Source organism: Dipteris shenzhenensis, chromosome 18 (genome assembly GCF_047967505.1).
Source record: "Dipteris shenzhenensis isolate YYH24624 ecotype China chromosome 18, Dip_SZ_1.0, whole genome shotgun sequence".
NCBI classification, from domain to species: Eukaryota; Viridiplantae; Streptophyta; class Polypodiopsida; order Gleicheniales; family Dipteridaceae; genus Dipteris; species Dipteris shenzhenensis.
Genome location: NC_141613.1, coordinates 12,390,307 through 12,406,882, shown reverse-complemented (window position 1 = coordinate 12,406,882; position 16,576 = coordinate 12,390,307). Strand labels below are relative to the sequence as shown.

At 45.2% G+C, this 16,576-nt stretch overlaps 1 protein-coding gene across 1 annotated transcript in view; it reads right to left on the bottom strand.

The window, feature by feature from the left end:
* The window catches only part of LOC147890811 (ubiquitin-conjugating enzyme E2 28-like), a 51,498-nt gene extending 35,184 nt beyond the window's left edge, over positions 1 to 16,314 (bottom strand). Inside the window, exon 1 of the mRNA XM_087389268.1 lies at positions 15,998 to 16,314. Coding sequence (XP_087245394.1) covers positions 15,998 to 16,213 — 216 coding nt within the window. The 5' untranslated portion in view covers positions 16,214 to 16,314. The remainder of the gene's footprint in view (positions 1 to 15,997) is intronic.
* Positions 16,315 to 16,576: the final 262 nt, after the last annotated feature.

The window sequence follows — 16,576 nt, the reverse complement described above, 5'->3', positions numbered from 1 at the left end:
TAGTGGACTGCCTAGTGTCATAATCACCAGCCCAATCTGAATCACTGTAGGCATGCATCTGCAAGTCACCCCCCCTGGGAAATAACAAGCCAAAAGACTTTGTCACGATCTGTGACGTATTCCTTTCTCTATTTCTAGACTTATGGATGGTTTGATGAATGGACACTTGTGGAAGGGTATGCCCTTTCAACGGGACACTTCCTATGAGGCACAACCCTATGCCCTTTCGACGGGACACTTCCTATGAGGCACAACCCTTCACAAGAGACATTCTATTGAAGAGACATTCCTATTGTAATGTACCCTCTCATCAAGGGTCACACCCTTCACAAGGGGTACACACCTCTTCATGCACATACACTTTGGAGTACACACCTTTTCATGTGTGACTCTTCACTCTCTATATAAGAGAGGCCCAATTGTATGGATGACACACAACAGATACCCTACAGACATTCAAGCAATACAATTATTCCTTGTTCTCTGCTATTTCAGTCTCCTTTCTGTTCCTTAGCACATTTCTAAATATAGTAAATCTAGGATTTCTTACAGTGGTATCAGAGCAAAATTCGCTCCTGCCTGTAGGAAATGCCCCCCACCTTCTAGCGTCGATCTGATACATCTTTTCCGCTAGAAGGATATCCGTGCACATTGTGCATGGAGAAGATGGAGAGGATGAGCGTAAAAATTTTTCGCGCCAGCCCTGCCTAAAGTCATCTATGGCCTCTTCATCTCCCACACATAACGAGGTGATGTGAATGGACACGACAAAAATCGTGTCTTTTCAGGTGCTTGGGCTGTCCCAAAACCAAGGAACGCACCTTTTCCACCATCGGACACACCTTTTGATGAAGAGTCTCGACTCCTCACCCAAGGGACACACCCCATCGTGGACAAAAGGACACACCTATTCATGTAGGGACACCCCTTTTAAAAACAGGGACACACCCCTTCATGAAAAGGTGCACCTATTCCAAGGGTCACACCCCTTCGAATAGGCACACCTTCTAGGCACCAAGCACTTATAAAAAGGGTACCTAGAGGGGTTAAAATGGAAAACCCAGCCCCCAACCTTAGGGTTACCCTAGCTACCCTAGGGTTAACTAAACCCACCCTTTAATTTTTGGGCAACCACCACATGTAGGCAGCCCAAACAAACAAAAAAAAGGGACGTACCTTTTCAACGCCTACAAGTTTTTCGTCAAATCAGGTTGGTTTCGCAGCCAGCCCCTGCTTGCGCTATCTCGCTGCCAGCCCATACTCGCTGCCACCCCTGCTTGCGCCATTTCGCTGCCAGCCTTGCCTCGCCATTTCGCTGCCAGCCCCTCGCCATTTCGCTGCCAACCCCTTGCCATTTCGCTGCCAGCCTTGCCTCGCCATATCACTGCCAGCCCCTTGCCATTTCGCTGCCAGCCTTGCCTTGTCATTTCGCTGCCAGCCCCTCGCCATGTCGCTGCCAGCCACCTTGCCATTTGCAGCCCCGCTGGTTTTTCGGCCCTGTTCCTTGCCAGCCTGCAGCGTGAGCACAGCGCCAGCCAGCCATTCTGTCGCAAATCAGCCTGCAACCAGTTTGCGCCATCGATAGCCTGCTCTCCTTGGTTCGCTACCTTTTCCTGCCAGATCAGCAGCAGTTTCAGCCTCCTATCGCGATGAAGACAGCCTCTTAAATGCCCGGCCCAGATCTGCTCCTCTCCACCCATTGCAACATGGACCTCCGGACAGAAATCTGCAGGCCTCTTCTACGCAACAATTTGGCAGATTAAATCATTGCCAGGTGGAGTCTTTCCATTCTGCTTTTAAGGATTCTCTTGTCATTATCAAATTACAGCAAATGAAAGACGCTCCCTTAAAGCATGGAAGCCCTTGGTAATTCACCCGGCATTTCAAGGACACCTCAGGCATCATCTACCACACAATATCGTGTTCAGATTGCACAACCAGCCCATTTCGGAGCTTTGGCATCTTGGGTCTTCTGTGTCACGTGCCCTCCTAGTGATTTGGACCACATCCTATACCTTCTGCGTGAGGCACCTCAGTTACATTACTTCCTCAGCACAGTAGAGGTTGTGTTCCACGAGACACGAAGATACCCAGAACCCGATATTCCTCAAGAGTTTGCTGTCCATCTTTGGAGAGAATTTTACCCCTCACCTTCAGCATCTCCAGGGTACTCTCCACCTCCTTCAGCTCCCAGATATCCTCCTATATAGGTTGTACCTTCCCCAAGACAGTATTTACACTCCGAAGTCACTCCTTCTCCTGGATATCCTCCACTTTCGACAACAGCTCCTTATCCCTTCTCAAATCCGTGGACTCTGCAACCTACTCCTGTCCTCTCACGAGCAGTAACACCACTTTCGGCATCACCAATGTTACCTCAGACAGGACCTCCTTTACCAGATTTCCACGGGTGGTTCCATCCTGCCTCGCCTGCCCCCTCCAACATGAGCAACCTCAGGGAGCAGCCCGAATCTTCTTCCAGGAATGGTACAAACTAGAGCGCAAGTTCGCGCTTTTCTCACAGGAATCTCCGATATGTCACAACGCTCGCGTGAAGCCTCTCCAGAGATCAAAGACTCAAGTCCAAAAAAGACCCCTGAAGTCAACGTACAAGGTGAAACACTACTGCAACTTCAAATTTCCCAGCTTCAAGACAGCATCTCCGACTTGGTCCAGAAAGTCCAACAACTTCAAGATTCTCGCAGTACCACACATACAGAGGATGACGTGACGCAACCAGACGACTATGCGGATTCATTCCCACCAGAGGTAGAAAACACTGAACTACATGCCCTCTACTGTTTACTTCAAGCTTCCAAAACTAAAAGACTTGACATCAAACTTCCGGAAGCCTACACTGGTCAACGCAATCGCCGAACAGTTGACCAATGGCTCGCAAAATTGCGAATGTATTTTGATACTGTTGACCTCACTGAAGGCAAAAAGATCGCCTTGGCAGCCTCCCTCCTCAAGGATACAGCTTTTCTATGGTGGCAAAGACACTTAAAGGACGGCAAAAGTGTGTTAACATGAGAACGTTTTGAACACGTGCTCCATAAGCAGTTCATACCTGCCAATGCGGACTTCCAAGCACGTTCAAAACTGACAGTTGGAGCAAACGGGCTCCCTGTCTTCCTACATCTCTCAGTTCACCACATTGGTGCTGGAGATTGATGATTTAATTGAGGATGATCGCCTTCATGCTTTCATCTCAGGCCTAAATCCCTCGTTACGCATTGATGTCCTTAAAGCAAACATCACCACCACAGCTGGTGCTATTGCTTACGCAGAGCGCATTACAGATTTCCAAAACACAGGAAGCAGAGTGCTAATCGCACACAGAACTCTCCTATGGCCAAAGGTGCTCGCCCTCAAGATAACACCAGGTTTCAAAAAAACTCTGGTAATCAAGGTCAGCGACAATCTCAAGATTCCCAGAAGACTCAGAAATCATATGCTGGATTCCAACAGAAGCACTCCTCCAAGGATCGCGCCTCTTCTTCTTCACAAAGTCATTACCGACATCCCCAACATAAAGGTGCGGCCACTGACAAGAAGAACAACTCCAACACAAAAGGACTTTGTACCATCTGTACACGCGACCATAGATGGTTCGATTGTCCCAAGCGACCAAAGCAAAATTCCAATATGCAACCTAGCACTTCTCAAACAAAAGATGCTACCCCAGCACAAGACAAGAAAGGCAAAGCTGTTCGAATGGCAAATACCATCCACCTAAGCCTTGCCAGCAACCCCGAACCTTCCCTGGCCACTCAAGTACTTTGTGTTCAAGGATCGATTCGTGGAACAACGGTCACTATCCTCATCGACAGTGGCTGCTCTCATAATTTCCTAGCTAGTTCTATGGTCGACAAACTTCGGTTGACCACCAATCCTAGTCTCATGGACTATCAGATTGAACTCGCAAATGGAACTACTTTCTTGTGCAACACAAGGATCAAAAACTTGTCTTTTCGCATCCAACATTATACGGACAAGTTGAACTTCGACATCATGCCTCTTTCTCGGTACGATGTCATACTCGGACAACAGTGGCTCTACGACTATGATCCATCAAAATGCTTCTGCCATGCACAAATCCTGTCTGAGTGTCATGAATAAGATCTGGGAGAAGGAGAGATTTTAAGTGATAGTTTAGAAATATGAGAGCTTGCACCAAAAATCAAATCTAGCTTCTGCCATGCTTCCGATGGAGACTCCAAGTCAGATATATGATGTATGTAATCATCACCCAAAGCTAAAGCAATTATACCATATGCTTTTTCTTCTCTTGCTGGATCCCTTGCCGGTCGTGTCGGAGCTGAAGATTCTCCAGCATTTGAGGCCGTAGAAGAAGCGGTAGGAGTAGGTTTGACAAGTCCCCATAAGTTCTCCCGCATTAATGCAGTTTGTCCACCAGGGAAAACTTATTGAGCTAACTGGTTCTAGGGACTCTCCTTCAACCCCAGTTGCCTCTGCCCTACAAGTAAAGAAGTGGGTTCGTAAACGTCAAGTAAAGACTTCACTTTTGTTGGTTACGGCAGTAGAGGAGACACCAACTAAGGATCCTCCTAAATACCTCAACCAACCTTTTTTCTAGCCCTACCTGGATATTTTTCCACAGGAATTGCCAAAGCAGTTACCACCTCGACGACCAGTGGATCACCCAATCGAACTTATTCCCGGCAGTAATCCACCGTCGAAACCTCCTTATCGGGTTTCTTACACTCAAAATGAAGAAATCCAAAGACAAGTCACCGAACTACTCAACAAAGGTCACATTCGGCCCAGTCGCAGCCCTTTCGGATCTCCTGTACTACTTGTGGAAAAAAAGAATAAGTCAATGCACCTCTGCATCGACTACCGAGCCCTCAACAAGCTGACTATCAAAAACAAGTATCCATTGCCTCGCATCGATGACCTTTTCGATCAACTTCTACATGCAACACAATTCTCAAAGATTGATCTTCGTTCAGGTTATCATCAAATTCGCATACGAGAAGGCGATGAGTACAAGACAGCTTTTCGAACAAAGTATGGACACTATGAATGTTTGGTCATGCCCTTTGGGTTAAACAATGCCCCGGCCACATTCATGACACTAATGAATGACATCTTCAGGCCTTTCCTCCATAAGTTCATCATCGTTTACCTCGATGACATCCTCGTTTTCAGCAGATCCCTACATGAGCACAAACAACATCTTCACCAAGTTTTTGAAGTTCTCCGCGCAAATTCTCTCTACATCAACATTGAGAAGAGTGAGTTCTTCAAGACCCAACTCGAATATTTGGGACATGTTATTTCAGCTCAAGGCATCTCTGTGGATCCCAAGAAGGTCGAGGTAATCCGAAACTGGCCTACTCCTAAGAATGTTCATGATGTCTGCTCTTTTCTCGGATTGGCAAACTTCTACCATACGAAGGTCTATCAGTTTTCCGAAATCGCAGCTCCTATGTCCGAATTATTGAAAAGCACAGTAGTTTTTCAGTGGCTCCCCGAAACAGAGTATAGTTTCCAACAACTCAAGCAAGCACTCACTACCACACCAGTTATGGCTATTGCTGACCCAAACCTTCCATTTGAGGTCATGACCGACGCTTCCGACATCGCTACAGGAGTAGTCTTGATGCAAGAAGGCAGAGTTATTGCTTTTGACAGCCATAAACATTCTGATATCCAAACCTGATACCCGGTTTATGATAAGGAGTTTCTTGCCGTTGTACATGCTTATCGCTCTTGGAAACATTATCTCATGGGAGCCGACTCGGTGGTCAAGACAGACCATCACTCTCTAAAGTATATCTTTGCTCAGCCAGTCATGAACACTCGACAAGCACGCTGGGTTGAGTTTCTAGCCAACTTTCACATGACCATTGAGTACATTCCGGGACTACGCAATGTAGTTGCAGATGCTCTCAACAGGTTAACTCTAGCATCAGCTATGGTAATCTCTACATTATCTGTGGATGTTCCGAATTCATTCAAAGGGAAGTATTTCAATGATAAAGACTTCGGCACAGCAGTATAAGTTCTTTCAAAAGATCACCCTTCGACTTCCGAACAGAAGATTTTCTCATCCTATTCTTATACGGACGACCTTCTGTACTATCAAGATCGCGTCCGTGTACCACATGACAAGGATGTTCGACGTCTTTTGTTAAAAGAGCATCATGTAGTTCCTTATGCTGCCCATCCAGGCATCAACAAGACTTATAGGTTACTCAGTGCAACATACTACTGGCCTTAGATGAAAAGCGACGTCATCAAAATGGTTACATCTTGCTTATCTTGTCAACAAATGAAAGCAAGCCGACGACTTTCAACAGGACTTCTTCAGCCTCTTCCAGTTCCAACTGAAAGGTGAGAAAGTATTTCCATGGATTTCATTACAACACTACCACGATCCTCCAGAGGTAACACTCAGATTATGGTAATTGTTGATCGATTGTCCAAAATGGCACACTTTGTTGCTTGCAAAAGCAGTGCACAGGCTCTGGACATAGCCAAACTCTTCATACAACACATCTTCCCAGAGGTAACACTCAGATTATGGTAATTGTTGATCGATTGTCCAAAATGGCACACTTTGTTGCTTGCAAAAGCAGTGCACAGGCTCTGGACATAGCCAAACTCTTCATACAACACATCTTCCGACACCATGGATTGCCCAAGAATATCATATCCGACAGAGATCCTAAGTTTACCAGTCACTTTTGGATTTCACTGTTCGAATCTTTGGGTATAACTCTACTGTTCAGTTCAGCCTACCACCCAGAATCAGATGGCCAGACAGAAAGAGTCAACCAAGTTCTGGAAGAAATGCTTCGACATTATATTCAGTCACGCCTAGCAGCTTGGGAAGAGTATTTACCACTCCTTGAGTTTGCTTATAATAACTCTTTCCATAGTGCCATTAGCATGACTCCATTCCAAACAACTTATGGACACACTCCGATTGTACCAACGAATTTTGTACTTCAACATCGAGTGGCCCTAGCTGATCAACTGGTTCAAGAAATGCAAGACATTCTACTCCAAGTCAGGGATCATATGCGAAAAGCGCAAGAGCGGTATCAACGGTCTGCCAACAAAAATAGGCGTCACCTGGAATTTGACACTGGTGACATGGTGTTATTATTTGTAGCCCCACATCGCTATAAGACCGTTAAGTCTGTATTTCCTAAGTTGCGATCAAGATACTATGGACCTTTCCGGATCATCAAGAAAAATTCACCTTTAAGTTACAAATTGGAATTACCACCATCATGGGGTAAAATCCATCCAACATTTCATATTTCTTGGCTAAAGACGTACATTCCACGCGATGAAGCAGTTCCTCCTGCAGGTGATTATGTCCCAGAAATTGAAGATGATTATGTTCTCCTGAGCGTATTCTGGACCATCGATAGCGAGAGACTCGACATCGACTTATCACGGAATTCCTTGTTCTTTGACGAGATCTGAACAACTCCGACGCTACTTGGCAATCTGATGAAGACTTACAGCAGTACCCTGACATTTACAGCAGTATTTTCAGAATTTACAGTGATATTTTCTACATCAGTTCATTATCTCCACCAGGGTCTTATTTTGAGTGGGAGGGGATGTCACGATCTGTGACATATTCCTTTCTCTATTTCTAGACTTATGAATGGTTTGATGAATGGACACTTGTGGAAGGGTATGCCCTTTCGACGGGACACTTCCTATGAGGCACAACCCTTCACAAGAGACATTCTATTGAAGAGACATTCCTATTGTAATGTACCCTCTCATCAAGGGTCACACCCTTCACAAGGGGTACACACCTCTTCATGCACATACACTTTGGAGTACACACCTTTTCATGTGTGACTCTTCACTCTCTATATAAGAGAGGCCCAATTGTATGGATGACACACAACAGATACCCTACAGACATTCAAGCAATACAATTATTCCTTGTTCTCTGCTATTTCAGTCTCCTTTCTGCTCCTTAGCAGATTTCTAAATATAGTAAATCTAGGATTTCTTACAGACTTCGTGCCCTGCAAATAACGAAAGATGCGCTTAACTGCCTGCCAATGCATAGTTTTTGGGCTGTGCATATACCTGCTCACCTAAGATACTGCAAACTGAATATCAGGTCTAGTGTTGCAAAGATATATGAGGCATCCAACAGCCTGACTGTAAGATGTGGCATCAACTGATTCTCCTGCATCATGCATTGTGAGTTTCAACCCCGGCTCCATGGGAGTGGCTATGGGCTTACAATCATGCATGTTAAATCTGTCCAAGAGTTTCTGCACATACTTGGACTGAGACATAACAGTGCCACGTCTCTCTTGAGAGAACTGGATCCCCAAATAAAAGTGAAGCAGCCCCAAATCTGACATGTCAAAAGTGGTCTGCACATCAGCTTTGAAATCTGCAATATTATCTTCATTGGACCTTGTGAGCAGTAAGCCATCGACATAAAGAAGGATGACTAAAATTTCCCCCCCATCCATCTTGATGTAGAGGGTGCTCTCAGTAGGACTATTGTGCAGCCCCTTGCTGGTCAAAAAGGCATGAATCTTGGCATACCATGCACGAGGGGCCTGTTTCAGCCCATACAAAGCTTTATTGAGCTTGCATACCTGAAGTGCATCTGCTGTAATTTCAAAGCCTGGAGGTTGTTTGACATAAACCTCTTCCGACAAGTCTCCATTTAGGAAGGCTGTTTTAATGTCCAACTGATGAACATTCCACTCAAAATGTGCAGCCATTGCAATAACAGATCGGATGGTAGTCATTCGGGATGTAGGAGCAAAAGTCTCCTCATAATCTATGCCCTTTTTTTTAGCATAGCCTTTAGCAACCAGCCTTGACTTGTATCTGTCAATGGAGCCATCTGGCTTCCGTTTCACCTTGAAAACCCATCGTGTACCAAGGGCATGTTTACCTGGTGGCAAGTCTACGACATCCCAAGTTTGATTTTTCTTAATGGACTGCAACTCATCGTGCATGGCATTCATCCAATGCACATTGTCCTTGCCTCTTCGAATGTTGCAGGCTGCTCATCATCAAGAAGAGTACCTGCATATGCTGATTTTACTGAATTAGTACCTTCCATGTGCCTTGCTGCACTCCGAGTCCTGCCAGGTAATGGAGCATCAATCTTACTCTCCCTGAGAGTCTGTAACAGCCAGTTTGGGACTGTTTTTGCTGCATGTATGTCTGCAATTTCTTGCTGAACCACCTATTCCACTACCTGTGGAGGTGGCAAGACATCTTGTGGCTGAACTGGAGCATCGGGAGGTGGCTGTAAATTATGATTTGCATCAGGAATATCTACAGGGGAACCCAAAGCAATGGGTAGTAACCCCTCAAAAACATCATCTGAAGAAGAAGGCATATGAAATTCAGCCTGAGTGTGAGCTGAATTTTTTGCAAATATCACATCTCTACTGACAATGATCTTGCGTGTAGCAAGATTGTAGAGACGGTACCCCTTGCTTTTTGCACTGTACCCAACAAATATGCACTTAATTGCCTTATCTGATAACTTATGCCGAAATTCAACTGGCACATGAGCATATGCAAGGCATCCGAAGACTCGGAAATGATCCACTAAAGGCTTTCTCCCATTCCAGACCTCATAGGGAGTTTTTGTTTTTAAAGCCTTAGTGGGAGCCCGATTTAAGATGTAGTTGGCACACATCAGACCTTCAAGCCAGAATTTGTGAGGCATGTGTTTGCTTTTCAGCATACATCTGTCCATCTCCATGAGAGTTCTATTTTTCCTCTCAGCTTTGCCATTTTGCTGAGGGGTCAGCCTCACTGTGAGCTGATGCACAATACCCTTGCCTTTCAGAAAAGCATCAAAATCTGCAGACAAGTATTCCCCACCTCTATCTGTGCGCAATGTCTGTATCTTGAGTCCAGTTTCATTTTCAACCATGGCTGAAAAGTGTCTAAACACCATGAACACTTCTGATTTGCGCTTCAGCCCAAAGACCCAAGTGAAATTGGAGTAATCATCAATAAAGGTAACAAAGTAGAGATGACCACCCAATGATGGAGTCCTCATGGGACCACAAACATCACTGTGTATAAGCTGTAATTTGCGGACAGCTTTAACTGAACCATCCTTTTTAAAGGGGAATCTATGCATCTTGCCTAAAATGCACCTTTCACAAGCATGTGGAGGAGGTATCTCGAGAGGTGGCAATGCATCAACCATAGAGTGCTTCTGAAGTGTCATTAAGCTGTTGTAATGCATGTGGCCATATCGGGCATGCCATAATTCTCCATTCTGCATGGCAAAGTAGGAGTAGAAACTGCAAGAGCATGGGCTGCTCTTTTCTCAAAAAGATCAAGCTGAAAAAGCCCACGCAGCAGAGTACCAGATAATCTCAAGGCATAATCATTTTCCCCGTCTCGGACAGCACGTTTGTCATCCTCAAAAATGACCTGAAATCCAGCCCTGTTAAGAGTGGACACTGAAAGAAGATTCTTGGTGATACCAGGCACATATAAGACATCTTTAAGTCTGAAAACTGAGCCATCAATGGCAGTAAGCTCAACTTCTCCTGTGCCACGTATTGAATATGACGAGTTATTGGCACAAGTGACTTTCTTACCAACGGGAGGTGGATGCAAGGAAGTAAAGAGACACTTCCTAGAAGTGATATGCTTGGATGCACCGCTGTCCAAATACCAAGTATTCAATGTTTCATTGACACTGAAAGCAGATGCATCCGTAGAAGAGTCATAACTGCAAGTCAAAAAGGCATATGTATCATCATTACAAGTGGCTGTACTATCCCGAGCATTTGGAGCAGCCAGCCTAGAAGCTGAAATGCAAGATAAAAAGGCATAATCCTGTCCAACAAAGTTGGCTGCAGCATCCCCACTGTCAGATGCATGAGGAGCTGAATCTGAAACAGCCATACCAGAGCTGTTTTTCTTCTCATTTGCAAGCCTTTTCCTGCATTCTGCAATGTGATGACCTGGCTTTTTGCAGTAATGACAAAAACCCTTCTTCTTGGGCTTACTTGCATCATTTTTAGCCTTTTGTGAAGGCTGTCCTGACCCACTGGAAGGCTGATTTACTGATGTCTTTGCCTGTCCCTTTGTTTTTGACTTGAACTTTGAGAGCATAGCTTGTTCACCTGCAAGTGAAGCCAAGTTTTTCCTGGTCTACTCTTCCTGAAGCAGAAGTCCTATCAACTCATGAAAAGTGAGAGGATTTGCACCCCCCCTCAATGATAAGTTCAGCGAGGTATGAAAGCTGAGATAAGACTCAGGAAGAGAATTCAGAGTGGTGGTAATCATCTCCGAATCAGGAATAATCTCATCTATGTTCAATAATTGCTCTCTCAGATCCTATAGCTTTGTGAGGTGGACTGACATGGAGTCACCCTCTTCCATATGTGTACTACTTAACTCTCTTTTCAAGAAAGATACCCTTGCATCATTCCGGGCTGCATACATGCTTTCTAAGATATCCCACGCTGCTTTCGAGGTCTTACACGACCGGATATGCGGAATGATAAATCTTTTCACTGGAAGAGAGATGCATGACAAAGCTAAGGCATCCCGTGAATCCCATCTCTTCTGCTCTGGAGTAGTGGCTATGGCTGCACCAACTTCTTGTTCGGCAGCTGCACCCTGTGCATGACCTCTTCCACCTCCTTGCTGGGGAGGGGTATTAGGTGCCATACCTGCTGGTCGGATCTCACCCCCATTCACATAATCCCATAAATTGCGAGAAATCAGAATATTGCGTACCATAAAACTCCAGAGGGAGTAGTTGGTACCATCCAACTTGTCTTCCTATGAAAGACCACCGAACTGAAAATCATTCTGATTTTGCTGAGCCATATTTGAGAAAGAGAATTTAGCAGATACAAGACTGAATTCCCTTATTGGGAATGAAATCCACAACTCCCAAAAAACACAGCCAAGCACTAGCTGTAAATGCAACTTAGATTTATGCATTGTCAGAAATCTGTCAAAGCATCAAAAAACTCTCCAGAATCTGCCAAAAGTGCTGCAAAACACTTCAAGAAAGGCAGTATGAATTGAAATCTCCAAAATTGCTCTCCCAACACAAAAGCCCCAAAATAGGCCCGAAATTGCAACCAGAAAGAAGCAAATTGATCAAAAGCCCCAAATGTTGCAAGAATTGCGCTCTGTCTGCAAAAGCCCCAAATTTCACTGCGAAATTGCAATGTAATCACAAAATCCCCAAATTTCTTCAAGAAATTGTACTGCAAAACTGAAAGCCCCAAATTTCGAGCTTGAAATTGCAACCAGAAAGAGGCAAATTTACTAAAAGCCCCAAATTTCAGACACATCTGCAGATCTGTCTACAATGTTTGCTCCAAGTGCAGCCCCAAATTTCGTCAACACCTGCAAATTGACCCTTGCAAAGAATCCTTTGTTGAAAAAGACCCTGCAAAGAAAACAACTGATGCACGAAGCAAGTTCAGCGTTGTACGGGCAGTATGGCGCTGAATCTATGTACGGGCCTGCTAGTACGATTGTACGGATGACATCGTGTACAACTGTACTGAATGTACGGTCAAGTTGTACGTACGAGCGCCTTGCTGTGTACGGTTGTACAGACGACCTTGTATGGCAACTGTACGGTAGCACGAGCTATACGGGCAAGCAGATCTGCGGAGCAGGTACGTACGGCGCAGGTACTTACGACGCAAATACGTACGGGTATGTACGACGAATTGATTGTAGGTACAATTGGTACAGCGACGAATGGTACAGTCGCTAGTACGGACGAGGCATGCACTACAGCTTCAACTGGCTGTAGGAATCTGACGCAAGATGGTACGGATGGCAAGATTGCATGTATGAGCTGTACGGCGCTGCAGTCTTGCTGTACGGAATGCGCATGTACGTGTTGGAACACTGAAAGGAAAGAGTAGAGTTGACACAAAATCAGAATACTTGCTTATAGAATGAAGAAGAAAGAGGTCCTTAAGTAGGCACCTCATACAAGGTCACTAACATCACTGATGACCTCAAAGCTCCACAATCATCTCCTCAATCTGCTCCTAGATTCACTCAATCATCCTATGTGGCTTTTCCACCACCTAACTGTGCTTGTGGGCACCTAACTGTGCCTCTAGCACTCACACATAGAAACATAAGGTGTGCCTGAGGCATACACCTTGAGATATCCCAACAGTACGGTAGGTACGGCAGAGTACGAGCAAGTACGGAGAAGTGGTGCAAGTGCGGTGCGGGACTGTACGTAAACAGTCCGTACAGATTGTACGGACGACGATGGAGATGAAGCAAAAGCTTGTGGGCTGGTGATGGAGGCGAATATGCAGCAGAAGGTGAAGGGAGCACGGAGCACAGAGCTCTTGAACCTGCTCTGGTACCAAATGTAAGATTTGGGGGAGAGAGAGAGCAAGAGAGTGAGCTGAGAGCTGAAAGCTTAGTTGCAATGAAGAGTGTAAGAGTACAACTGAAAGAGAGAGATAAGGTTTTGTCCTAGTGACAAAACCTTAGTAGTCACTAACCATGGTTACTGGACTAACTACGGTTAAGGGGAAAAACCTCTTAAAGAGGGAAAAGTGCCCCTAACTAGCTTATTAAATTACATTGGTCACTGCTGAATTATATCTATAATTCTAACAAAATAAACAAAAAAACATGGCTAACTGATTGCTATCAATCTTTTGCCCAACTGCCAACCTGAGAATCTTCATGTTAACTAGATGGTCATTGACAGACTCTCCCTCTCCCAGCGTCAGCATGAATAATTTGATTCTAGAATGTAACCATTCAAGCCCATTGTTGGTCTCATATAGATCTTTCAAAAACTTCTGTGCCTCACAAGTAGTCTATGCCACTTGAATGTGCCAAAGCACCAAATCTACAACTGTCCCGACAATCATGGATACTGCCTCAGCATCCCTAAGCACCCAATCTTTGACCTCCGTTGGATCTATTGACCTTGCCCGTCGCATCCTTTCGATTTTGGGGCTTGGTCTCAATACCTTCAGTAATACCCAATAAGGTTTTTGCCACCATGTGACTCCATATCTTTATCTTTATCTTTCGAATAGGATAGTTATCCCATCCAGCATCTCCTTCTCACATAAATTGGAGGTAGGCATATGAGATGCCATGTTTGCCTAAATAAATTCCTTAAAATAAATGTCAACTAAAAACCTTCACAATCACTGCAAGCTTCAATTGATTACAGCGCACCTGGCTGAATTGAAATCACCCTCCTTTCTTCAAGGAAAGTTTTCCCTCTTCAGAAGCAAATCTTTGGAGTAGATCACCTGGGCTATGATAACATGTCATAAAAACCTAATCACGTATCTCTAGCTCATAATTCAAGCTCAAATACCATGTTAGAACAATAACCCCGCATCAAATGGAACCCTTTGACGACAAGTCACCTAATGTGGGAGAAATTGCCAAGATGCTACAGACACCTATCTCAATTCACATGTGCGCACACAAGTAGATAGAGGCATTCAGAAGTACAGAAGTACAGCCAAATGTCCATGCCATGATATTTAGAGTCAAGAACAAAACTGTTCAAACGTGTACCAACACTGCAGTAAATTCAGGCACCACAAAAGGCTCAGAATGCTGCTCTCTCTCCTATGAAAGCTACTCCAAACTGTTGCATGCATTATGCTCCTGGCTGAATGCTCAAACACCCCCCATGGGAGCACTTATATGCAGGGTTAACTTCCCTCCCAACTGGCTGCAAAATCCCAACCGACAAGCCCTAAAATCAGTCAGCTAGAGCTGAGATGGCTGACTACCAACCAACTAGCCCACCTGTCCAGGCTGATCAGTAGCTCTCCATGGCCTATAAATAGGCCCTTTGCTGGTGCCTTTTGCTGCCAATCCCAGGCCTTGCTCCTGCCAACAGATCCATCTTATTCCAGGGACTTTGCCAGCCCTGCATGCTGGCAATTGCAGCGGCAGCACACGTGGCCGCCCTTCTGGCAGCCCTAAGGCTGTCCTTGCTGCCCATATGGCGGCTTCTCTTCTTCTTCATCATTGTCAGCACATGTGACAGTCTTAACGTCTGCCCACAAGGCTTCTCTCACACTGATAGCCCTAGAGGTGTCGAGTGGTGGAGATCAATGTCCAGTTGTAGGCAGATGGGAGCTTAGTTGCTCGCCTGTAAGGCCACCAAATAAGGAGAAGCCACACGTATAATAGTTCAGGTGAAGATCAGATGCATGTCCATCATTGAGCAATCAGGATGGCTGCAAGTTTAGGACAGCATATGGCTGTCCGGCTGTCCGTATCATCTCTATGCATTCAGAAAGATGCAGATGTGGCACAAGAGCCACCATGTGATGATGATGTGGCATTCTGACCACGAGGACAGCGTTACATGTGGCACTGTGCAGACCTGTATGGTGCTGACATCATGTGTTCCAGAGGCTGCTGATATATGTGGCAGCAGGCGCTGCTGATGACGTGGTGGCTGATGCAGATGCTGAAGTGTCATGTCCGCAGACTGACGTATATGAGTGGAGTCCAACACATTCACTTGTGTCTCTTACCTTTTATCGCTGAAGAGAGCAAGAGTGTTCCAGGTAGAGTACTTGTTCCCAGGAGTTGCACAAGGAAAATTGTACCTGAACCACGCGTTGCCATGTAAATTTGTCAGACAACGTGCAGGCCTCTTATTAGATACAGTTCGTTCTCCTTCATCTTCGATCTCTGAAGCACAGAAACATGGCCCACTTTATTTAACATAACATGCATGTTAAGCAACGCCTCGTTTAACTATGGCTCGCCAAAACGGCATATTTTGCATGGGATAAATATTTCATAAGCACGGAATTCAGACCAAAATCTTTCCTTTAACCACTTCGACAGTCTGATTCCCGTTCCGCGCGCCTTTTTTATGAGTATTATTGATAGTTGGAAGCTTGGAGACAAGAATGTCGCAAACATAAGTGCACAAAAACCAACTCTCCGGGGGACGACAGGCGAAAAGGAGCTGTTGAGCGCTCACCTTTGTCTGGAAATTGACCTTGGGTGGCTTGAAAGGGTAGTCAGGCGGGAAATGGATCATGATGAAGAAGACACCACCGGAGTAAGGGCTGTCGGAAGGACCCATGATGGTGGCTTGCCAGTGGAAGAGGTCCTCACCAACGGGACCTGCGCTGCAGGAAGTAGGGGGGTCCTTCTGGAGGTCCTGAAGCTCCTTTTGGATGCGCTTGGACGCCATGGAAGCTCAGACAAAACACCACTCAAACACTCAAAAGCTCCAAAGAGTTCTTCTTCTTCTTCCGGGAGACCACGTCAGATGTCCACGCACTTGTATGCCATTGATGTGGCATCCTTTCACTTGCTCCACGTGGATTACCCCTTCTCACCTTAAATTTAACCACTCCTCCCGAGCATCGGATTTGGCTTCTGCCTACTTAGCGTGGTGAATATTCCCTCTTAGAGGATGCCTTAAAGTCGAATATTTAATAAATATAGGGAGGAGGGAGGAGATAAGGGAGAGAGGAGGAGCACCAACATAACACGAAATATTGCAATGAAATTTTCTCATAACTTGTAAAAGGGAATGGAAAGGTGTAAATTG